The following is a 26152-nucleotide window of genomic DNA, read 5'->3' on the forward strand; positions in this document are numbered from 1 at the left end:
GCGGATATACATCTAGTCACCGTGGAAGCAACTGTTCGGTCGAAATAAAGTGTGGTACGATGTCTCTCAGCCATTATTGGTTTGTGTGATGATGCAAAATCTACTTGAAACGTCCACTCTTTCTGACTAAAATGTTTCCAAAACTTTACCTTCCAAAACATTAACCTTGACGTCAGGGTCCAAAAACTCCAACGGAGAGCGACTATCAACCGTCACATCTTCCAAAACTACCACAAACGATGATACTTGACTTATTGTGTCCATTCAAATTTTTCTCATCAGACAAGACGATATTTGGCAATTGGGTGTGTTCGTGTATGCTCAACAGATCCTTCGCTCTTCGAAACTAGTTTTTTTTTTAGATCTTGTCCATTTTGGAACTTGTAAGGCTTTACTTTGAGTTCGATTTTGAGTATTTGTTGCATGGTTATTTTCGACATATTCAGCCTTAAGTTTCTGAACCACTTCTACCAAAGATATAGTTATTTTCCGACCACCAAAATAGTATTTTGTAACACTACTAGCTTCGTTATAACGTGCTATGTTTCGAGATACTAAAGATATATTAACATTAAGGTGTTCGAGGACTCTAACAATAGCCACTTTTGGTTTTCCGCTCAAATATTGGGCTATCACACTATTACTTTTGAATTCCATAGCTGATAACTTTTTTCCAAAAAACTGAGATGCAAATGCTTCCGCAAGCTTGTAAATAATAAAATCAGCTATCATTAGGCGAAATATGGACACAATATTGCCAACGGTTCGAGAGTTATAGCAGTTTTAAGTTGGTAGCAGTTCAATTGGGCCACTCTGTACAAATATTTTGTTACACACTTGAATCTACAAATAACAGAAAATTGAAAGCCTACTAACATTTAATTGACCAATAAAGTGAATTCTATCGACAGGAAAAGATTATCGTTTCCTTAATAATTATATACGGATCATTTATTTAGTGAAATCATAACATTATTGTAACTAATATTAATATCTCAACGATGTTAGACATCCACAGAACAATGTTAAGTGGAAGACATTCCAAAACCATTATGCGTGTATTACTTTCTATAACACTTTCATAAAGGACACACATAGTGTTAATTCGATGCTCTTCCTTATACAGCAGTAATTAAAAATCATGAATGAATAATTCAAAATTAGAAAACGTTTATTTTTATGAATATCCATTAACTATAGATATCCATTTATTATGTACGCTTCAGCAAGCAGTGTTTGTTGAAAATAAAGAAAATGTGAATTGTGATTATAAATAACATATCAGCTGCACACAACACTCGGATAACATCATTAGATTTACGCAACTGAGTATCATTATTATAAAAGTAGCTTACGTCTTATTACTTAAGTACTACCGCCATTTCGAAGGATTGTGGCGGAATTCCGTTTTAAATGTTGTATCTAATGAGATGGTTTTGCTCAGTTGCATGCACTCATAGTGAATAATCTACGCCAGGTAATTCGAGATAATGCAGGCAGCGTAAAATACAAACAAATAAACAGTTGCAAACCATTTGCATGTTATGGGAATGGTCAGTAACATTCAGTATGGAAAATGTTGCGTGCAATTAGGTCAATTGCACTTAACGATACTAATATTTTTGTAAATTCTCAGATTCGTTTTGAAACTATAACTGATTTGTTTATAACTACGTAATTTATACATTATTGTACAGAAAGGTTAAAATGAATTTGATTTTCACAGAGCTCCTTGAAATAATATTTAAAAATACTTTATGATACTCCATAATATTTGGGTGAAGTAAAAAGTTCTGAACAATTTGTCCCATACATCGAACTTCTTCTTGAGATCAGCCTTATGCAAATGGTCCAAACGGTTTTCTGAAGATTAGCCTTCAGTTCCTGGGCAATGAAATAAGTGCTCGCATGTCGGTCCAACTCGACGATTTCCATGATTTTATCAACAATTTCGACGATTGGCCTACCAGAAATGTCTCTTCTTTGACGGAACGGAAGCGTTGGAACCAACGCTTTGCTGTTGCATTCGATACTGTAATAGTTCCATAAACAATACACATTTTTTGGTCGCCTGCTCCGCTTTTCCTCTTGGTCGTAGTGGTTCTGAAGAATGTATCGAATTTTCTCTTCTGTTACCTCAATTATGAAACATTCTAACACACAACTGGATTCACTAAACACAAAACTGTCAAAAAACTTTTTTAAAGCATTATGTCACCTTTAAATCGCAGTATAGAATGACAAGATGCAACGTATACATCGTGAGATATGGCTCACTAACTTTTTACTTCACCTAATATTTAAAATTTATAAATAATTTTTGTAGATTTGTTTTTAAACTATAAAAGTTTACAGTCGTTATCTAAAAAAGAGATGATAAATGTAGGTTAGAAATAGAAAAGCAAGAAGAAGTTATTATTAAAATAGGTACATTTTCAATAAATATTTAAATTTAAAATTATAGTACTACGAAAATTACCAAATTATCAGTTTTTTTTTCATAAAGAGTACACATTATTATTGATTCATAAGATTATTCTATTCTGAAGAAGTAAGATTTCTAAGTTAATATTTCCAAGCATTGAGAATGTTTATTTAACAAGAATTTGTTGATGAATTTATAAATTGAAGATATGGAATAATGATCACATAATTTAACCTTACGTAAGAATCGTGACAAAGTTTCACGACTGTGATTACGGAGAGAAAATGTGCGTACGAATGTAATGTTTATTTTTAAACAGTAACATCTAGCTATTCATTACACACAAACGAAGCGTTTAAGAATGTTGCAAACCTGTCGAAATAGCCGTATTTTTTATTTGGTTGCTTGTTATTGCCGATCGAACAATGATTAATGTATTAGCCGGACGATGTGCCAACAACAGACAGTTAATTACATAAATTTGATACAGAAAAGAGTTCATTGTCGAATTGGAAATTGTGCGCGATGCGAGGAATGAAAAGCCGAAATTGCCAAATTTTCATGTACGAAATTGCGGCGCACCGCAAATGCATTATTTAGTGGCCGTATGGTATATATGTGTGTGATGTAATTTGAACGGTGGTTTGGAGGATGGATCGTGCTTGGCATTATATGAGTTCACTTCGTTTACAACAGCGATCAACAATGAGCAGGTGATTCCCCACCTTCGATTATTCCTCGAGAAATAATACTTTTGCTCTGTCGTACCTTATACCCCCCCCCCCATCCACGATTCTCGAGGAAAGAACGAGAAGAAGGAAAAATAAAAAAAGAAAGAAAGAAACGAACACACGTTGCTTTAAGCACCTTCACGCAATCCGGTCTTAGTTCACCTTTAGAAAGTGTACGGAGAAGTCCGCGTTTCAATCACTGCTCTAAACAACCGAGTGCGATTTTTTTTTCTACACACTTTTCGTATTTAATCTTCGGACAGAATTGGGATTGTTTTTCGATCGCACTTAATTTGGATACATTCGCATTAATTTAATTTGGATAATTCTGGTAAGTTTAAATTCCATATTGTGAGACGACTGACCCAATTCAATTACATTTTCGATTAACAAAATACCTGTTTACTGTCCGCTTGTATTTATGAAATTCCATCGAGGCGTGTTCTTTCGAAATTTCGTTATTAATCATCGCAGTTGTAAATATCAGCATTTATATTAATATACGATTTTGGAATTGTCTGAGAGACTAATTTCTGTTTCACTTGCACAAACAACACTTGACATTGAACATACGCGAATTACGTTGTTCACGTACATTTAATGTTGCTAATAATACATACTATTGTATGGTAAATTGACAACGTCCTTAGCTTATTGGTAAACATAACGTTTTCCTCTTAGCTAACCGCGAATTTAATTACCTGTAGAATTTTATTGCAAAAATGCATTTCCATTTTAAACTTTATGTAACCAGTTTTACCATTATACAAAGTTTTCTTAATTATCTAGTTCAATTCAACTAAATATATTTAGCTTCATTGGAAAATGTTGTTCTCTTAATCAAACTATTTATACTGTTTATTTATATTTTAATTGAACTGACGATAACGTTACTTGCCACGAACATGTTGTGTTTTCCGTTGGATGCAAACGAATTGTTGAAATATCTGAAATACCGTGTGTCGTTTGCATTTTAAGTTGTTTAGTGGCGACGACTACGACACTCTCTTGGAATACTAAAGAATTTCTTCAGTTTTTTCTATTTCAACACATTCTTACATAATTTAAGCAAACGACATCAGATGTAGCGTTAGACAGAGGTAACGCAAATGTGGAGCGAGAAGAAGACGCATTGTTTTATTTTCAAATAATATTTATTTTATATATTCTATATTACATAATGTTAAATTAATGTTCTAAACAGATTTTTTAAATTGAGCGGTTTGGCTAAAAGAAAATGATTTGGCAATTACACATAATTTATCTTATTGAAATCTTTCCGTTACAGGTTTCTATAAATCTCATACAATGGTAGTCATAAAAAAAATCAAGTTTACTGTCAATAAAAAAAATATTATTGTAAATAAAATGTTGAAATATTTTCGTTCCAATATATTGGGTCAAGTAAAAAGTTCTGAGTCTTTTTCGTTAGATGGCTTTAGTGAGCCATATCTCACGATGTATACGTTGAATCTTATTATTCTATACTGCGACTTAAAGACGACATAACGCTTTAAAAAAAGTTCTTTGACAGTTTTGTTTTTAGTGAATCCAGTTGTGTGTTAGAAATGTAGGTAAAAAAGAGAAAATTTGATACATTCTTCAGTATCACTAGGACCAAAAATCGACTCATTTTTGAAGCGGATGGTGACTGGCGATGAAAAATGGGTCACATACGAAAACAACAGGTGAAAAAGACCACAATTGGACCACTACAATTGTGAGCCGGCCAAAACAATCGCCAAGCCCGGATTAACGACCAAGAAGGTTTTGTTGTGTGTTTGGTAGGAGCAGGGGCTTGACGAGAAGCGTCGAGAATTGGAAGGGTATTGTGTTCCATCAAGACATCTTCAGGCCGTACAGATCTTTAAAGACGTGCCAGAAGCTCCGAGAGCTTGAAATATTTGCAAAATTTTCTTGATGGTAAGAAATTGGCCTGAAGAGAGGCTTGTGAAAATGAGCTGGACAAGTTTTTTTTTCCAATGGAGACGAGGATTTCTTCAATCGCAACATTATGAAATTGCCTTCAAAATGGACAAAAGTTTTTGAAAAAAACGGGGGCATATTTGATCTAAATCCGAAAATTTCATCGTCGAAATAAAGAGAATATATTTTTCATTTATGTTAGAATTTATTTATTTATTTTAAGAGTTGTTATTATTATTTAGTAGTTATATTATCATTTATTTATTTATTTAAATTTAGAGTGTATTTTTTTATTATTATTAAGAAATATCTATTCCAAAATCTCTCTTTTTCATAAATTATAATTAATTTATTTGAAAGTAATTAATATTTATTGAATTGCAATTACTTAATTTCATACGAGATTTTATATATTCTTGACGTTTTGGTGTTTTTATATCTTGATGGCTAGTAGTTCCTTCTTTGACTTTATTTAAAGAATAGTTATGTTCTTAATTTGGTCATAATTACTTGTCAATACTAATGAAACCTTACTTCATACATCTTTGAATACAGAGAAGAAGAAAAAAACATTTTTAACGAATTCTAATTTTATACCATTTAAGGTATTTTTGATGTAGTTAACAACTAACGCGGGAAATGTACGCGAATAAGTATAAAGCAGTTGGCGTTAACATTTCGTGCTTCTTAATTGTATAAATTAAATGTAATAAGTATTCCCTGCTCTACGCTTCCTGTTCACAAATAGAAATTTAACATTTCGTTCAATTCCTTGCGGCTTCGAATTCGTATGCACGTTGTTGCATGTTTAATTCTGCAAAAAAAATGGGCTAATTTCACTTTCTAATGTTCAATCCGATGCTCGAACATTTTTATTAATATTATAAACGGATGAAAGAACAACGTTTTTATTATATTCTTCCACAAATTTTGACTTGATTATATGTTCTTGACCGTCTATTGAAAGCCCGACGTTCGAAATCCCGAGTGTATTGAAATCCCGACTACCATAATCCCGACAGTGTCTTTTATTATTATAATTTCTACAATAACATTTTTAAATTATTCTACTATATTTTAACGTACGTTTAAGGTACGACGGATACTGAAAAAAATACTTTTAAGATCTAAATCGATGGCTCTTTTGCCCGATTATTAATTGTTGTTATTTATTCTAAACAACAATAAATAATATTAATTATTATTGTATTTTTTTTATTAAGTTTTAGATTGTCGGGTTTTCGATATAGTCGGGATTTTGATTGTCGGGATTATGGTAGTCGGGATTTTGATACACTCGGGATTTCGAACGTCGGGATTTCAATATACTCGGGATTTCGAACATCGGGATTTCGATAGTAATTCTCATCACTTTTCACTAATATTCGCTTCTTGAAACTTACATATACATTATACATAAATAAATATCCTGAAATTAAAAAAAAATACTAAAATTTATTTTATTCTAAAAAAAAATCCTTCTAAAATGGAATCTCGCATAACCAGCATTTCGCTTAAGGAGCAAAATTAGTTGTAAGAAAAATGACTCGCTTAACGAGCGACGTTTCGCATAACGAGTGACTATGCAAAGAGAAGTCCCGAATTGTGCGCCTGCATCATTTTCAAAACCTGTGTACACATATTATGTATATTTTTGAATATGTTTCACTATACGAGTAAAAATCTGGAAATTTTGGAACGTATTAAACTCGTTAAGCGAGGTTACACTGTATTTTAATATACTATACATTATTTTTGTCAGCCTCTATCTACAATCATGTAATTATATATATTGTTGCTTCTTGGACTCGATAAACATAAACCACGAAAGACATTTAAAAATACTAAGTGAAAATGCATATAACGAATGTTCATTGCTCGGCTGTAAACACTAAAAATAAATGTGCGAAATAAAGTGAAAATACTGCACCCATGCTAATTAAATGATTTTCTTTGCAAAGGAATTTAGTTAAATTTAACAGTGATTTATTTACTTTCTTGCTCATTTTATTCGCGGTATGCAAAAACTATAAATGCATCCTCAAATTGCGAGAAAAAAGTAATTCAAATGCTGACCTTTCTGGCAATGGACTTACACGAACTTAAGTCTCTCACAAAAAAAAGTCTGAGTCATTCGCCATGAAATCACCAATGGCGAAACTGGCTAGGAGAGGTTTACTTTTCTCACGATCACATTTACCTCTTGCATTTCCAGTTGCCCATAATTAAATACACTTAACTATTTACTTCAATACTTTCTGCGCACTATGATATTTCGTCATACATATATTATTGTTTATTTTGGCGCGAAAATATCAGTTTCAAAACTTCTATGTCCTACAATTTATCAATTTAAAACAAATTAAAATAGTTAATCATATTTTATATGATTTTTTCATCCAATTATGAGGTGATAATAATGTTATCTGGTATTTGCTTTGAGCAATTAAATCAATTAAATTAAATTCATTAAATAATGAGAATTAATTTGAGTTTGTTACAAAAATTAATAATTTGTTGTATTTTTTTTAAATATTTAATAAACGGGTCATTTTGACCCGTAGGTGTTTTTGTGTTAAAATAAAGTAAATTTTTGTTTTTGGTATAACTGATGCGTTTATAAATTATATAAAGTATAGGTCCAAGTACAATTCCTTGTGGTACTCCAGGCCAAAGCACTTCAAATATTATTCAATATATTTGTAAATTATGGGCGTAGTAAAATGAATGTTCAATAAACGTTCTCACGATTTTAAGTCTTTTAGTATTAAAAAAAAATGAGAATCACTTTCACATTAAAATGCGATTTAGATTCACGTCCGATGAAAAACTTATAATCGTCATAATTTATTACACGCAATTTTATGTAACAGTAACACAAGCTTCGCGATGTTCGAAACGAGGAGGACATCGCTTATGCAATTGTGGTATGCGAACAACGCACTCGTAACTAACTGTATTGTAAGTAAATTAGGCAGTTTCCATTTCATCTAGTCTTAGCTTGTAACTGTACAAATGCCGAATAGCAGGAGAAAGTTATTTAATAACTAGTTGCGCGCCGCATGCCAGAGGAAAAACTGGGTGCGTACTTACGACATTTCATCATCAGTCTGATTTATAGTGATACTGCACTTATGTAAAACCCACACATCGCACTGGATCAGGTGCCTGAAGAAGTGCGTCGAAGAACAACTCGCAGCGTATTTTCTCGCCATCGGTTATGAAATATTATTTGTGATCAGACAAATCGCTTTATTAACATTGCAAATAGAGTTTCTACACGTGAATTCATTACGCAATCAGTGCTTTACACGCGATAACGTAACAACAACATTGATGTTTGTTAAATGGACGTGATGATAAAGCCATGCATTTTCAGTGCAATGTATGTTCCTGTGTGAACCGGATGTATTTTATTCTTGTATCCACCGGAAACGACGAGGCAATTTAGGGCATCTTCAAACGCGTTTGATATGCATCTTCGAACTATGAACCATATCTCCTAGCCCAATAAGTAGCTGCAGATTATAACCGAAGTTATTGTGTGGAATAAATATAGTTGGAACAATAACTTTCGTTATATCTAGAAAAAAATCTATTACTTTTAAGTTTTTCAACTAGAAAAATAACTTTGACTGTTGACATTCAAAATTGGTCTAGTTTTTTTTTACTGTCAACATCAAATCTACAAACAACTTAAAATACTCTAAAAATTTTATTAATCTGGAAATACTGCCTTTTTTTCTGTATTTGTTATTTTCTTTGTTTCTAGAGTACATTCAATATAACTTAACCTTTTAATCTTAATAAAGGGTGTCCCAAAATTAACGCAAGATTTGAATTTTCCGCCATTTGTGCAAAAAAAACAAAACAAATTTACTAAAAACTTTCTATTTAATTCAAATCTTGCGTTAATTTTGGGACACCCTTCACAACTGAAAGTGACAATTGTTTTTGACGTTTGTACCAAAATTAACCTACTGAAAATAACGTTTAGTTTGACAAAGATATTTTAATGAAAAACAAAATCAAAAGATTTTCCTTCAAATTTTAAGTAATTTAATTAAATGAAAAATTATAATTAAATTATTCCTGATTTAAGATTCTTTTTAGATATTTATTTATGTTTTACAAGGTAAATTATAGTCTTGGAAATGACTAAACCGCATATACGTATAGTCATGAGTTCGTGAGTTAAACAATAGATTTCTAAATAGATTCTACGAAGATCCTGGCTGCATATTATTGTAAAGCAGCTGTAAAAGAAAACTATATTTGGAACTCTGTAGAACTAATTGCAAAGACCGCAAACGCTAAATGGAACGGTGTTTTTGTCTAAATGTGAGATATTCATCGTTGTTAATGATACAAAAAAAATATGCGACTTGAATTTTACACGCACCAATGCTTTAAATTATTACATTGACATATATTCTGTAGTTACAAATTTAGATCGTAAAATTTAGGAAACCGCATTGAACTTGAATTGGTACAACAGTAATAAAATTAATTTTTAAGTTCACAACTATAATGTTTCATTCACACTACATGTATAATTATACATACATATATGTTCAGGTCTACTAACTAATGAATGATCATTTGAAATAGCATTTCTCAAGGAATTGTTTAGAATTGGTATTGTATAAAACGCAGCAAGTGATTCATCTAAAATCTATCAATTCACATAAAATTTCATGTTTCGCTAAGCGCGGCTCTCTAATATCTTAAAAATTGGCTCTTTGCATCAAAAAAGATGCCGATTTCTGTAAAAACAAAAAAAAATAAATAATTGTTTATTTTCTGAAAATGACAATAATTCTGAATTCAATTTACAATTAATAAGGAAATACATTTTTTTTTGGAATGTGTAGAAAATATTTGCCATTAAATTAACTTTGTTTTATAGTCATGTCTTCTCGTTGTTGAGCAATGCGCAACGTTTCGAGAATTTCTAATTGTATATATATTTTCTTCTCTTTACGTCTCTCACTTGTATTTATTTATCGCGAATGATTTATTCATTTGGTTCTGTTTAAATTACAAAGCAGGCGGAATTGAGACTCGGAACACCTTGGACCAGAATTCCATTGAAAAATACTTGAGATTTTGTGCCACATTTTAAAAGGACGTAGAAATCGAGTGTCTCTTGTATTATTATTATCTTTTTTTTATCGTTACTTCCATCTACTGCTAAGATCTCAATTCCAAGAATATTCATATATAAATGCGTTTAGTTTATAAGCAGTGTTACTTATTTAGGGTTTCTTTCTATCGCAACCTAGTACACCTATCCCTCGTTTTACGCGGTACTTTTTTTAAACGTTTTCGTTTTAGAAATAAATGTCGAAAAAAAAACTGGCTATGATCAAAAAGAATACTTGTATGCCTTTCAATATTTTTGTAAATCATAATTTTCGATTTACACGGTTTTACATTCATACAAAAGTTACAATTTAAATTTACCCATATATCGTGTGATAGGTGTGATATAGTGTGATATATGTTACCTACATAAACTTATCGTATTGCGTATTTGGTAAGAACTAGGGCCAATTGTAGTAATTGTCATCAATGGTTATATTTGTATTACAAACACCAATTGATATTCAGTCCTTAAAAAATACGACAAAGTTAATAGGTTAAATCTACTAATACTTTGAACTTTTTCTATATCACAATCAGAGAAAATGATTAGCATACGGTAGAAACTAACTATAAAATATTCGACATACTTTCTACCAATTTATAAAATAATATTTATTTTTTGGTTGTTTTCTGTTAAATTTAGAAAAACGACAACTTAATTTCAACTATTTCTGAAATACTGCGTTTTTAGATCATATTTTAGTCCACTTCACAATTACAGTTTGTAATGAATATAAAATGAAAATACTTGATTTCTGAAAATTTCAAACAAAATTTACATATGTTGTAGTTTATTGAATCACTGAAATGGTTCAATCCGCTAAATTTGCTTGTGCAGTTTAGTTCATATATAATAGTAAACTAATTCATTACAATTTGTTAATTAATTTATTAATTAAAAAAAATGGGAATATTTTAATATTTTATGAAACTAATTTAGATTACTGATATGAATGGAATGCGGTGTTCCGTGTAAGTAATCCAGACTTGCAATTACATTTCAGTTAAGTTATTACCGTATCTCGCGTATGTATTAAGTTCTATTTAAAACGGAGCGTAATTAATAATAAATTACTCGAGTCTTCCTTACTAAATCATCACAATAGCGGTTTTACAGTTAAAGCTCGGATGTAAAATTTGCCCGTACACAAAGTGGATCGTGCAATTAAGATTTTTCATTTCCTAGTGGCAATTATAAGCAAATAACAGGTGTCCGTCCCAGCCTTCTTGCATTTTATTATAATGCTCGCTCGGTATGCAGCGAGTTTTATGATTGTTGTTGTTGTTGTTATTATGATTTTATGGAACGGTAGTTTCTTCGGCATGAATTCGCACTTTTGTGAAAATCGATTCAACACTTGATTGACCCCGATTGGGTAAGCAAATGAGGATGCCATTACGAAACGAATTAATGCTGCTCGAAATGCTTCATTCCTTCATCTTTTTGTCGTCGTAAACCATGACGGACTCATGGGAGAAGTTGAATATCCCTTATTCAAGTTGTTTTTTCAACTTCTCAAGAACTATCTTTCAATGAGATAACATATAAATCTATGAATAATCCGAACGATTGTTGTTTGCATTACATAATAATTGTTTTGATCCAATTTGCATTTGATATATTATATTATATTATATTGCGGATTTCGCGTAACGATCGCAGTTCTCTTGGAATTTCTAGAGGCTGATTGTTTTGATTACGATATTACCAGAAGGTCGACCGGTCAAAGGAAACTTCTTTCTATTGCATTCCTCCATTGCATTATAGTACGCTGCGTCACGAGCGTGCCTGTACCAATGTTACGAACGTTGTTCCAAATAAACGCCGTATTCTTATTTTCCTTCTTCACACACAAGCAGTTTAATATTTGAACTTTAACATATGCATTTGACTAAATCAAGGTGGAAGATCCGAATATACAGGAAATGTATGATGTAACAATACAATCTTACAAGATTTGTTATGCTCGACGCAAATTGCGTTACGTAAATACGCATCGCGCATTTATGCGTGCGAATTTTGTACAATCTCAGTAGTTCTCATCATTTCTCCACTAATGTTGCTATTTTGTTGTTTTATAATTTCTCATTACTTCTGACCAATTACTTAAACATTGAATAATCAACTAAACAATTTAAATATTGACGCTATGTACATTTGGAAAATTATAAAGTTGAACCTCGCTTAACGTGTTTAATCTGTTCCAAAATTTCCGGATTTTTACTCATATAGTGAAAGATATTCAAAAATGATGAAGAAGGCGCTTAATCCAGAACTTCTCTTCTCATCGTTACTCGTTATGCAAAACGTCGCTCATTAAGCGAGTCATTTTCTTACAATTCATTTTGCTCGTTAAGCGAGGTTCCACTGTATTTAGTTAAGCAATGCCTGAAACAGATAATATTTGGATCGGTGATATACCAAATAACGAACTACTTTTTATTGTTATAAAATAGAAACACTACTAAAAATATTTTAATAATAAAAGAGTAAAATTGAAGTTGAATCCTTTATTTAATTATTATTTTCATTAAAATTGATGTCGTGATGCGATAGATTATTGAATGTATATTCAGATTGTTCTCGTTTCTTGAACGTGATCTTCCAAGATGTGTGACTAGTGAACATGTGTAAGGTTTAGTTGATATGTTCTTGATTTGTATCCATTTCTGAGATATTTCAGTAATTACCTAAAAGCATCGCTAGAAATTTTAGTATATTGCAGGATGTAAATCTATTTACCAGAATGCATTTGATATTAATTGCTAATTGGAATTCTTGTAAATACTGAGAGAGATAGAGAGAAGAATGAAATATGAATGTAACCTGGTTTTCTTTATTCATGATTCCTCGATCCATTATAAGATGTAAATAATGTGTTATTTATAACGTCAACTTTGATTAAGTGTATCAAGTTTTTCTGAGAGACTGTTCTTCTCTCAAACGAATACAAATTAAGAATTATAAAAATTTCTCTTCGCAATTTAGAAATTTTAATTACGAATACTATACATTCATAAGTTGAATTGTAAATGTAATTTTTAGCTCCAGTTAATCCAATGAATTGAAGAGTACGTTAGGAATTGGTATAAAGTTGCCAATGGGATTTAAGATGTATAAAAAGTATTGCTCGTTGATTCTAGCAAATAACAACAGTATGTTTGATAGATGTAATGTAGGTAAGTAGAATTGGATTCAAGTTAGAAATGCCGATGCGATCGAACGGAAAAAGTGGCCTACCAATTTCGAATGTACTTTCTTTAAAAATTATTGTTGTAAACCGGTCGAGCAATTATTTGCGTTTGCACAGTAAATTATTAATATTACCACAGTCCGGGCCGCTCCTTTATTACAAGAAAGTTTTCACATCGCAACGTCCCAGAAATTCGTGTCCGCCATACGCACCAATTCCATCCAACATCCATTCTGCTTTCATCTGATCACACAGCTCACACTTAACACTCTTAATAACTTACACATACATTTAATTGATTCCATATCCCATTGCACAACGCACTCTATAATTTATACCCACCTTTTTTTTTATTTTTGCATTCATCTCAAGGACTTATCCTCGCTCTACTCTTCGAACAACATATGGAACGAAATTTGAATTATTAACGTAACAATATTTTGCGATTATTGCCAAAAAAAATATATTTACAACAAAATATGCTCCGTAGTAAAGAGTAAAATCTGCTGATGTTCATCTACGACAACAATAACGTTGGTAAAAGCGCAACTAATAGAGGTGATGGCAATAATGAATTGTGGAAATTCTCTTTAGAAACCACAAACAATAGTTCTGCTCTTTTCTTTTTATGAAAGTTCTCATTGCGTTCGGTTTCCGGCACAGAAATTAAAAAAAAACTACTAATTAATATGCAAGTCGGGAAGATCTAAGCGGCGTGACTGTCGGGGTTTCCTTTTTAAGTAATCGAAGACGTTAACCTTTTTTTTTCGTACTGTACAAGGGTGTGATTAGACACGTAATGGCGGCGTGTATTGTGTAATGTATAATGCTATTCAGATATTCTTCGGTTGGCGCGCGCGTGTTACGATTTGGATTAATCAATGTCAAATCCAAATACGTTGAAGAAATATCACTTTTATATTTACAGCTACAATTCTAATTAAAGAAATAATATGACCAATACTTATTTAATTTCTAAAATTGATATCAAATGATGTTTGAAATTGAATAGAAATCGCACTGTTTCAACTGAATGAATGCACAAATTACAATTTAGACTAGAATCTAGTTCGAATAATAACTATATTTCAATTTTATGTGTAATGCGTGTTTCTGTTTGTGAACAACATAACAATAAAAGATATATTTTCTTGAATTTTTATGCAAATATAAACACGACGAATCGTAGCTTGTTTGTACGTTTAAACGAAAGTTATTGGGCTACGAAAAAAAGTGAGTTTTGAATAATAGATAAGAGAGTAATAAAAATGTAGTTGTAGCTGCGAATCGCAAGACGTGGGAACGGCTTTTTTTTAGTTCTTAACAATTCTATTGGTTCTATCGTTCGGGTCGGCCCGCAAATCATTTTTTGTATCAAAATCTAAACCAATCGACACATGGGCACGAATATTAAATAGTTTCGTTTCAAATTTATTGAGAGAAATCTAATTTATCTTAGAAGTAATTAAAAATTAACTATTTAAAAGCATTTTCTATATTTTTCAATAAAAATAAACAATTGCAATGAAATGACAATCGCTTGTGTAGCTGCGAATCATCGTCATCGAGGAAGAATTTTGTGTAAAGATCGTTGGCCTCCGGTTATTGAAACCTAGGTCGGTGAGTATCCCGTGAAGATAATCGCACTCGGTTGTCCGCATCGGTTCAGTGAAAGTACGCCGCAGACATAGACCAGCAAAGCAACACTTCACAGGTATATTATTTGCGCACGGGGCTCTCACAAGGTATGCGGAAATGGAGGATTTTGCCCATTGCCATTTTATTTATATTTATGCAACGCGAATTCCCTATTAAATAACTGCCAGGGATAATGGGATTCCGTACACGTCTGATTCGATATTTCCTCCTCTTTATCGAAGCACTTTCCTAAGCGACTTCCGCTTTGGTCAACAAACTAAATAAGTGACGCAGTATCGAAACAAATGATCGATTTCACTTTATATTTATATTTTAATGCCAGGTGTACCAACAATTTTATACACATGATAATGCAGTGTGCAAATCAGTATATATTTTATCAAACGAGATCTCCAATAGAAATACTTAGAAAATTTAATAGTATCATTTAACAATAAATACTATACTAGATTTAACTATACTATAGTAGCCTATAAACAATATTAAACTATTAGCAAATTTTGAAATACATTAGTTTGATTGAGACTAGATTTAGTAATTTTTTTAAATTTTTGTATTTAATTAGTGTAAATTTGCACCTTTTTCTTATTAAATCTTAATATAAATTAAAAATCAAGAATAGAAAAGCATTGCTTTTTTAGTTCTAATTTGTAATTTTAAAAGATATTAACTTAACAAGTATTTCTCAGTACAATACTTAAAGCAATTACAATTGTTGTGAAAATGAAAATCTCGGATGATCGATTAAAGTGTTTGTCTAATTGCGTTTACCTCTTAGGCACTTGCAAACGAATTCAGTTAAAATGCAATTACCCGATTTACCAACTCACTTGGAAACTTGATATTAAAGTAATCGCTTTGTTTCCAATCATAATACGCGCCTTTCTTAAGCACCAATCATAAATCAACTCAACGGTTTATTTTGTTTGTTTCTTTCCGTCACTTCTGCAATTTCAGCTAACGTTGAAGCAACTGCAATTGCAACAAAAAAAAAAGAAACAACATCCGTTATTTCTGTAGAAATTAAATTATTTCTATTGCGCATTATTGATAATTAGAGAAAATATTATTTTATGAAATAATGAATATTTATTTTTATAAACATCTTCAGTGCAGGAATTTCCAATGCAGTGATTGCGGTTTCATGATCTTTACACAGCGTCGATATATCTGTTTAATCAGATGCATGATTTTACGGTATAAGATAATTGGCACGTGCATCATCTTAAAATATAGGAATAAAAGTGAAGATGATTTTCAATATTACATACTCAATTGCGGATATGCTGTTGATGGTAAAATACATATTACTGTGGTTTCTTCCATTTCGCTGTAATTCGTGTTCAAATTAGAAAAAAATAAAAATTATTATTTTTTTTCATTTTAGTGATTTTCTGAGAAACTTTAATGGATTTAACGCATCCAAAATATGTATATGAAAGCTGGATGTTTGGGAAAAATTCGCGTTCAAAGTTGCAAAAATGAAAAATTAACGTTTGAAGAAGCACCGATTTTCTCAGAAACTATAATAGCTTGAATAGATTCAAAAAAATGCATATGCAATCTGGGTCTAGTATTAATATTTACAACACCTTTTGAATTAAAACTGTAGAAGATACTTATCTTTAACATATAATTAATATGATTACATCGTATAAAAACGCATTGTCTCGAAATACCTTTATATTACAAAACCCACTCGACGCAATTACCATAACACACATTTATGTTTCTGCCCATAAGAGGACGTAAGTTATGCAATGGACCAACCTTCCTTATTCATTCCCTTACATCTGTTAGACATAAACACACCACTATACCACATAATTATATCAATTATTCATTTATTCCTTTGCATAAACACTTCAATGACATTACGATTGCAAAACTGATGTTTCTTTTCTTACTTTTTGCAGATCTGTCCGTCACCAATGTGTTACCTCTTGCGGTAGTCAACGTAAAATCTTCGAGCCCAAGATGATGGGTGCGATTGTAGGCGTCGCGACGCTCGCTCTATTCAATCTGATAGTACCAGCGACGACGCATGTCGCCCTCACGTATCCACCAGCCAGGAAATACGACTTGGATTTTCTGGACAGTTCCAGAACCAAAGCACCTTGCGGCATGCCCAAAGGTAAAGTTTATTTTTTCACATTCAATAACATTTTCACTTACCCGAGGCTAAAGAAAGCAAAATTAAAAAACATACAAATCTTAATAGCATTCCTCGCCTTACAAAATTACGCAACATTCAAATTGTTGCTATCTCGCAACTGCAAAAGAAAAAAAAACGAAGAATAGTCCCATGCAACAAACGGTTCCCAATGAATTACTGTTACTGCATACATTATGAAACTTTGTTATGATTTTCGTGGGAACGAGCCTACCTGCACATAATATTCGTCCAAAAGTAAAAAATGCTCTTCTAATGCATTTTTAATTTCGTGGACAATTTTTGATTATCTTTTTTTTTCACGAAAGTTTAAAGTAAAAGGCGAGCTTGCAAATCGTCGTTTAATCATTTACTTAACGCCGGTCGTTGTGCAATTCCTGCAAAACCAACAATAAAAAATTAGAACATTTGCAGCGGAAATGTCTTCCGGAGAAAGGCGTATTCAAAAGTATTCGTTCTTCATAGTCATTTAAAGAAATACACAGTGTTTCTTTTAAGTTGCTCGTTCATTTTGACGATGCAATAAATTTGTAATTACATAATGTAATTATAAATATTTTCGTTCCAGAAATACTAAATAAATTTTGGAGGAAATTGCAATGTATATTTACAATATTAATAACAGCAGACATTTTGTGCAATAAATAATGTAGACTATTACAAATATCCGATAAGGTAATAGTTCAGAGTTAGCAGAAAAGTAGGTTAAGATGAAAGGCTACTTCGTTCGCTCCGATTTTTAATGCACTCTCACTGCAACACGAAAGCATGCAGTTTTCAACCAAAAATAAATTTTAACATTTCTAGTAGTTATGTTAATACAAAAAGTCAAATGCAGACATTGTGTTTTATCATTATATTTATTGTGTCTTATCATATTTAAGAGCTGTTGTTGGTAAAGTTTAGACTAAATCATTTAAAAGTATGGTATAATGAGCGAGTAAATTGGAGGTTGAAGACCTCGAGCATAAACTTTCATGTACTAAGAGATATATTCACGAAAAAAAATCGTGATACAATTGATACAACAGTCGCATTGACATTGATGCAAAGAGTAAAACGCTGTTAAAGTGATGAGCAAACCACAAAATTGCGCAGATCGGTAAATATAAAATTAAGTTTAATTGTAAAGAGAGACCGTTGGTTAATAGACAACAATGGATTTGCGGGAGCGCAAAGGATCCGCTCTTCTGATTCTTGTCCATTGTACGAACTTGCTTATTATGTATGCTTTGGTAGTTAGAAGAAGCGATGAACTTTCGTTTTCGTGTGTGTATTGTATGTACACTTCTTTTTTTTGTACGCTTCTTCTTTTTTTTCGAAATTGAGCACAGCCAGATAAACGCAATGCTAATTGTACAACAAACGTTTTAATTGCCACATAGGAACTAATAATGAGCAAAGCGCGAAACTGGATTGTTCAAGCAAACTAATTGAAGATTCATTAATATTCATCGATGAGGAAATGTGAGCGCTTTCTAAACGCGTAGCTTGTGCTTGTAGAATCTTTACTGTCTAGAAAATAATCGAGAAACTGGAAATATTTGTATTTATTTAGAGTTTTTGCTAGATTTATTTTAGAATCCTAGCGTATACGGGTTTCGTACGCCCACCATTTGCGAAGCATGCAGTCGACGGCCTTGGATTCTCCGTGAATCATCGTGTGCGACAGAGAAATTGTTCTATCCTTGGTTCATATTTCATTTGGACTCGACAATAAAAACATAAATTCATTTATAACTGTACTTTATGCTTGACTTGTTCAGATATTGTAATTATATTATCTAATAACAATTAATTAATTGCTAATATACTATAAAAACTTTACTTATTGACTTTGCACATAATGAAATATGATTACGTCATGAAATTTACTAGTTATTAGTTTGCTTTAAATATATCGGAAATACTTTTTTTTTCTTAAGATTTCTAACATTTAGTATTTGTATGTAAAATTGCTAATTCGAATTGTTTATTGTTTTTAAAAACGGAATATGGCGAAACAAAGACGTTTAAAGCATATTAACATTTTTTCAACGTCTGTAACTTCCGGTCGCAGGAAGTCGTCTTTAATTTTAGCACGGCAATCTTCATATTAAGACGTTCCAACATTTGCTTGAATTTTCTTTTTTTTTATATATATTATTAATTAACTATTAAGCCCAGAACTAGAGCATGTTATATGTTTTTCTTTTTTTGTAGATAGATTATAGAAATAATAATAAAAACAAATATAATTATAAATTTCTTTGATGCTGAACTTGAAATTGTGGTAATTGCATTTTATACAGTACTTTTTTTTTCCTTAAATTGATATTATGTTGCTTAGAAAGCCGAAAAGGCGAATCATTACCGGACAGTCGGAAAGGTAACTCAAGGTCCATGAATTTTGAGGTCGTCATGAAGGTTTTTACAAATAATCTATTCGAATGATGACCAAACATTAAATGTTGGACAAGACATAAAGAACGTTGGTTTTCTAATATTGGATTACTTAAATAACTATACTATTTTAATTACTTTTTTTATATTATTTTTTTTTAAAGTGTTCAAATGCATAACGATCTAATTTTTCTTAGTAGAGGATTATATGAAATTTTACAGTATGGTTTTGTAGTAATAATGATGATTTTACTTCTTAGATTCTTTAAATATTCTCATACGTTCAATGCTTACGACTTAATCAATTTGTTTGGCGGATCTTTCAACTAAAATACATTTGCGGTAGTTGCGAAATTCGAATGTTGCAATCGTTTGAAAATAGCGAAACGATACTGATCTGCAATTAGGTGGGCGTTATCTTCCCATATGTACATACGTCCATTACGAAACAAACCATCGCGATTGTTTTATTCAATAAATTCCTCGGATAATTATCCATCCATAAATTCATGCAGGTCCATGCAATAATTTCCAACAACCACGATTCATAAACCAACAACAACAAAAAAACAACCAATATTATTTCTTGTAGCAGGAAAACATTCGAATGTTCAACGATTTGCAAGGATAAACAGAAAGTGAAGTGAACAGAAATGTAATTCGTGACAGGAGTTTTATGAAATTTGCGGTTTCCCCAACCGAAGGAAATCCGGAAAACGAGGAAACGCTCTCTGATTTCTAAATAACCAAGTTGCAAACTTGAATATTTATTGAAGAGAAAATTGTACGTCTGCGTTACAGATTACATGCAATTTCAGGATATGTAGGTTATATATCCAATTGCATACTTAATGCGGGAAATTGGTGCACTGAATGCAGATAAATAAGTGCATTGATTAGATTAATAATAAAAAACAAACGGCAATGACACGGTTTTCCTGTTATAGACGTTTTACATGAATTGGAAGTTTCGCATTATATTCTCTAAATACCCAAACATGGAATTAAGTACTCCCATTTCTCGTTCTTATTGCATTCATTTAAATATAACATTGACTTAATGTCTGTTTACAGAAAATGAAGCTTAATTGCAAATAACGTGAGATTATTACAATTGTAGTTCGGTATCATTGGATATATCAATCAACAATCAGACAGAGCGTGAAAATCACTCATCTATAAATACTAAATAGAAGTTTGTAATTAGCCATGACTAGAAATGCAATTCCTAATTAATCGATTGACTAGTTTCTAAGTAAACGCGCGTGTTCATTGAACTTTTTTTGTCACTAAAACTTACGCAATTGAATCATTTATGAAATGCGGTTTCTGCTAGTTGTTATAATTTAATTACTTTGTTTAGATATTGGAAATCTATTAAATGAATTATTGTTTTATTCGCAGGAAATATAAAAACAACGATTCTCTCTGGAAGCAAATTTAATGTGTCCTGGCATCTTGGATATCCACACAGGGTAAATGACAAACTCTTAAAACAATTCATTTGAAACTTACTGATTCCTTTTTTCAGGGTGGTTTCAAGATTCAGTTACTGGATGAACTGGAGAGACCAGTATTAGATTTAACACCGACAATCAAAGGTTCAGAATTTGATGCCACCGATGCTACGTAAGTATTTTTTTGTATTTCATTTTATCTTATTATTTAATTTATTTCTTTGTTTAGTGCTCAATCCTACCAAATCCAATTACCCCAGAATTACACGTGCAGTAATTGCACTTTGAGACTGATCAGACAAGCCATTGAATGGGGATCGAATTACAAGTTTTGGTCCTGCGCCGATGTTGACATTAAAGCCCGTAGGATTTCTCAATGCAATCAAAAAGTCCGTAAATTACTCTGATTTAATTATTTACAGGGAGGGAATTTCGAGAATCTTGCAGTGGACATGGAAAATATCTTTTGGCCAGATGCAAATGCGATAGGCTTTATTACGGAAGCCGTTGCGAATTCAGAGATGAGTGCATCGAAGACGGAGACTGCGGAAACCACGGAAAATGCGTTAATGTCGAAGCAACTACTGCCCCTAAAAAGCAATGCTATTGCCAATTGGGTTGGTTCGGCCCTGGTTGCAATAGAAGTAAAGTAATTAATAATTTGATTGGTCAATAATACTAATAATATTATTTCTAGAATCTGCCATTCGTTCGACTGAAATTGATTTTGAGCTTTACACTGAACGGAAATTGAGCGACAATTTTAAACTTTATTGGAGGATCCTCAAGGAGCATAAAGAAATTGAAGTGGTTATGGTTGTAAATGGAACGAGTTACGCTGGTCTGGGATGGCGTCCAAAATCTTTGACTAAAAGCTGCAAGAACTGGCCTCTGATTGGAGCAGTTGCTAACAAATTGGTGGTCGAACCTCAAGCAGAACCTGAACCAAAATCTGAACCCGAGCCTAAATCTGAACCTGAACCCACCGCAGAACCTAAATCAGAACCAGAACCTACGGCTGAACCGAAGAGCGAACCAGAACCAGACACAACCACCGATAAAAAATCAGTTTATTCTCGTAGATCCGCTAGTCCAAGAGGTTTTTCTCAAGTTCCTGATGGTACTGTAGAAACTAGCGTTTCCTTCCAAATAAGCGCTAAGCAAGGTACGTAAAACGCGTGTAAATGAATTAAACTAAATGAACTAAAAATTAATGCAAATTTTATTTTATAGGTAGAAGAAGGCGTTCACCAGAAGGTATGTTACTTAATATTATAACTGTAGTTAAATATTGTTCTCCTATTAGATGACTATATTTTATACTTGCTCTTTCGTAAGACATTTGTTTTGTTATATTTAAGTAGATAAGGAATAACCAAATGATTACATACTAATTGGGTGGTTGGTCACTGTATTTCTTATAGAACCTAAAGCGGAACCCGTAGCTACGAAGGCACCGATCTCAGAACCCGAACCCGAACCTAAGTCTGAGCCCGAACCCACGGCAGAACCGTTATCAGAACCCGAACCTACATCCGAACCTAAATCAGAACCCGAACCCACTGCAGAACCGGAAGCGGAACCCAAATCTGAACCAGAACCCGAACCAAAATCCGAACCAGAACCCGAGCCCAAATCGGAACCAGAACCTGAACCCAAATCTGAGCCAGAACCTGAACCTAAATCCGAACCTGAACCTGAGCCTAAATCTGAACCAGAACCAAACGTAGATGCTGCAAATGGTAAGTAACACATAAATCACCATCATTTACTAATTTTCCATGTCCATTATTTTAACACATTCTTTATATATAGTAACAAATTTTAAGAGATAAGTAGATATAATATATGAATTTAATTCGTTAATTAGGTAAAGATGAACTGTTAAATCCTTACACTCCTCGACATGATTTCAATCCAATGGACTGCACTGATATTATAATCGGATCGGCTCGTGATACCGCAAGTAGAATTTCCGATTATTATACTAGGGATCGTTCGACTCCGAGGATGGACACTTTCTGGGGTGGAAAGAATGACTTAACTGCTGCTATGGGTTTCGAGAAGGACGGAGTGACCACTATTGCTTTCCGTAAGAAATTGGAGGCCAAAGAACCGTCCGACCATTCAATCGTCGATGAATTAATGCATGTCATTTGGGCACGAGGCCAAGAAACTGGAAAGTATGTTCATTCCCCCAAGTCTGGCATCGAATCGTCGAATGCTAAAGTAACTGACTTCTACAAACCAGATGAACTTAAATATCATGGTCACGGAGCACAACGCGGAGCGTTGTCAATTAATTTCTTTGGTAAATTTATAAATGCAATTCAACTGCGATGTCCTATATCATATTCTATTTTTACCTATCAGATGAGAAAAAGTCCGTTTCTGAAGCAACAAACTCGATAACTGTAGATGGTCAGCCACCGTCCGATGACGAACCCCAGTGCAGAGGTGAATGGAAAACACCGAGGAATTGTAAATCTGAAAATGGAAGTTGCGAGTATTCTGCTGAATGGCAATACGTTCGAGGTGATAATATACGATTTACAATTACCACCAACAATTCAGACACTTGGACTGGAATTGCATTTTCTAAAAATGAAAAGATGGTAAGAGAATACATTTCATTTACATAATCAACAAAACTAATCTATTGTTTTTTATTTAGTCGCAATCGGATGCGATCATTGGTTGGGTTGATAAAAAATCAGGAAGACCTTTCTTGATGGATACGTGGATAACTGGTTACACGCAACCGCTTTTGGACAGTTCTCAAAATATATTTAACATAACCGGAAACATCATCGACGGAATTACTACTTTATCCTTCACCAGAAAGAGAATTTCCACAGATCCAAGAGATTTGTCCTTCACAGATGACCAATGTCTGTTCCTTATGTTTCCTGTCAAAGGCGGAGCCTTCAATTCCGTCAATAAAAAGATCCGCAAGCATGAAGTAATTCCGGTCGTGTCCACTGAAAAAGTCTGCTTCAAGTCGTGTAAATTAGAGGATATCCTTGACGAGATGACTGTAACCGAGTCACCATCCATAGATTACAGTATTGAAGTTAAAATTATTGAATTAGGAGAGAACTTCCAAACACCTAAGAAGGGCTCCATTCAATTTGATGATCTCTCCAATTCAATTACAAATAATTTCAAGCCGCTGTTCAATAAACTTCCTGGTTACAAACGCGCCACAGTTGAAGAACTTAAAGAGTAAAATGTTAATCAAACATTGAAAAATATTTGCTTATAATGGTGTATCTTTTTAGGGATAATAATAATGTCATAGCTGTAATGAAAGTCCAATTGGATAAGGCCGAGAAGGGAAGATCTCTGAGCGATGCAAGTGAACATAATGAACATATCCAAAGTATTTTGGAGGAAAGCGTTAAAACTGGACAGATCGGTGCATTGAAAGTGGATCCTACACATTTCTATTTCGAAGCTCAAAGTTGTAAGTGATATTATGGTTCAATGAATTTTGGTGATATCCTAATGTGTTGATTTTTTTAAGTGATTTCCAATATAGTTGTGGATAGTACATCAACGAGCGATGAAAGCTTCTTCAGTTTACCTGAATCTAAATTATATATTGTGCTGGGATGTATTGCTGCCTTGGTGCTTGTGGCGATAGTACAGGCTAGTTGCACCATTTACAAAGCCGCGGCGAAGACTTCATCCAGTCATAAGGTAACCGCACTGTGACCTCACTCTAAAGGGCAAGTAGCTTCGTGACATGTATATTGTGTTGCTTTTTGTATCAAGACTTAAAAAAGAAAACGAGAAAAGATTTATCATATTGCCTATTTAGAGTCTAGGGGCTACTTCGCTTGCCATTTAATGTTGTTATTTTTTTTTGCATGTCTTTAAAAAAAAAGTGTACAGCTTTATCTATTGTTTTTGTATATGTGCTGAAATAGAGGGTGTACAGTGTCCATCTGGACCCGGTATATTACCAAGGAAGTTACTCCTTACGCGGCAGGGGTAATCACTTACCCCACTGGCCATCGTCGACGATGGACAGATCGCCACACTGGTAACCAGTGGGGTAAGTCAACACCCTTTGTAGACAACTGTAGATATACTCTTTTTTTACCCTCTAAGCTGCTTCTTAAAGAAAAATGCACATTGATTATCACGTAACCTTTGGTGGTGGCCGCACAACAGCACATTTGATCAATCATTTAAAACTGTATCTGTTCAGGACCATTTGATACCTAATTCGGCATGGAAGGATTATTCAGCAGCAAATACCAATTACGCATTCGACACGTACGAAGAAGACAAGAAGCAGATGAACGGCAAAACGAGAAGCGAAACGTTGCCAGCAAAGAACAACTCTCGTGGTCAGAGGCCACAGGGACGACCTCCGGGTGTTCTAAACCAACACTACATGCCCGACACTAGATCTCTGCAAAGACCCAGAGGGCAATATCCACCTAGCAGCTTGGAACGCAGCACGTTCTCTCTGCCTAGGACCGCTTACGACCGCAACAGGCAACCTCAGGACATGCAACCTGACTTTTACTTTATGCCCTCGCAACGAAAGTATTCCGGGGAAGTCGTTAGAGTCTATGTAGATTACAACAATCAACCGAAATGAACTGATTACCTTTACTAGAATAGTCCGTCCATGTTATTATTATTTTTATTACAATTTTTAATAAACTTTAGTTACGTATTTCTAAATGTAAAAAAAAGAGAAACACATGCAGAAAGAACAATCAGTTTTCTTTAGGTAGTGACCAAAGTTTTACCCTAACTAAGTCAGCAAAGGTATAAGAAAAGAATTTTGTTTTGCAAACCAAATAGTAAATAGAAACAGGAGAAATGATGCAATAGTTTGTACAACAATTGTAAATATAAATATTTATAATGTATGATTATTATTAATTTTAACTTAATTGATAAAAATATGAATGTTTTAATTGTATATATAAAAGATTAATTATGTTACTTTTTTTTATAATTAAACAGTTTTTTTTTAAATTAATTATTTTAATACCAAAATATTGTTTCAGATTATTTTCTTTCGCTTGAAAAAC

The 26152-nt window shown here is 32.8% G+C and overlaps 1 protein-coding gene across 3 annotated transcripts; it reads left to right on the plus strand.

Annotated features, from left to right (window-relative positions):
- The first annotated feature begins 3293 nt into the window (after positions 1-3293).
- On the plus strand, positions 3294-25965 carry LOC108560535. 3 transcript variants are annotated; one of them, XM_017918121.1, is made up of 16 exons: positions 3294-3487; positions 17000-17217; positions 21043-21113; positions 21170-21267; positions 21325-21458; positions 21518-21739; positions 21793-22260; positions 22329-22352; positions 22520-22837; positions 22966-23406; positions 23469-23710; positions 23770-24320; positions 24377-24561; positions 24622-24797; positions 25028-25155; positions 25312-25393. In XM_017918121.1, the coding sequence occupies exons 2-15, from the start codon at positions 17061-17063 to the stop codon at positions 25145-25147; spliced, it is 3207 nt and encodes a 1068-aa protein (XP_017773610.1). In that variant the 5' UTR covers positions 3294-3487; positions 17000-17060; the 3' UTR covers positions 25148-25155; positions 25312-25393. The 3 variants fall into 3 exon arrangements, with proteins under 3 accessions (XP_017773610.1, XP_017773609.1, XP_017773611.1); XM_017918120.1 differs by lacking the exon at positions 25028-25155 and having other exon boundaries at positions 25312-25965; XM_017918122.1 differs by lacking the exon at positions 25028-25155 and having other exon boundaries at positions 24622-24826; positions 25312-25385.
- Positions 25966-26152: the final 187 nt, after the last annotated feature.

Source organism: Nicrophorus vespilloides, unplaced genomic scaffold, assembly GCF_001412225.1.
Source record: "Nicrophorus vespilloides isolate i.1.1-1 unplaced genomic scaffold, Nicve_v1.0, whole genome shotgun sequence".
Taxonomy (NCBI): Eukaryota; Metazoa; Arthropoda; class Insecta; order Coleoptera; family Silphidae; genus Nicrophorus; species Nicrophorus vespilloides.

Bases quoted from the DNA above. Each gene is read 5' to 3' on its own strand.
- LOC108560535 (XM_017918120.1), top strand. From the start codon at position 17,061: ATGATGGGTGCGATTGTAGGCGTCGCGACGCTCGCTCTATTCAATCTG. The intron at 21,114-21,169 runs GTAAATGACAAA...TCCTTTTTTCAG, and splicing joins ATCTTGGATATCCACACAGG to GGTGGTTTCAAGATTCAGTT. The intron at 21,740-21,792 runs GTAAAGTAATTA...TATTATTTCTAG, and splicing joins CGGCCCTGGTTGCAATAGAA to AATCTGCCATTCGTTCGACT.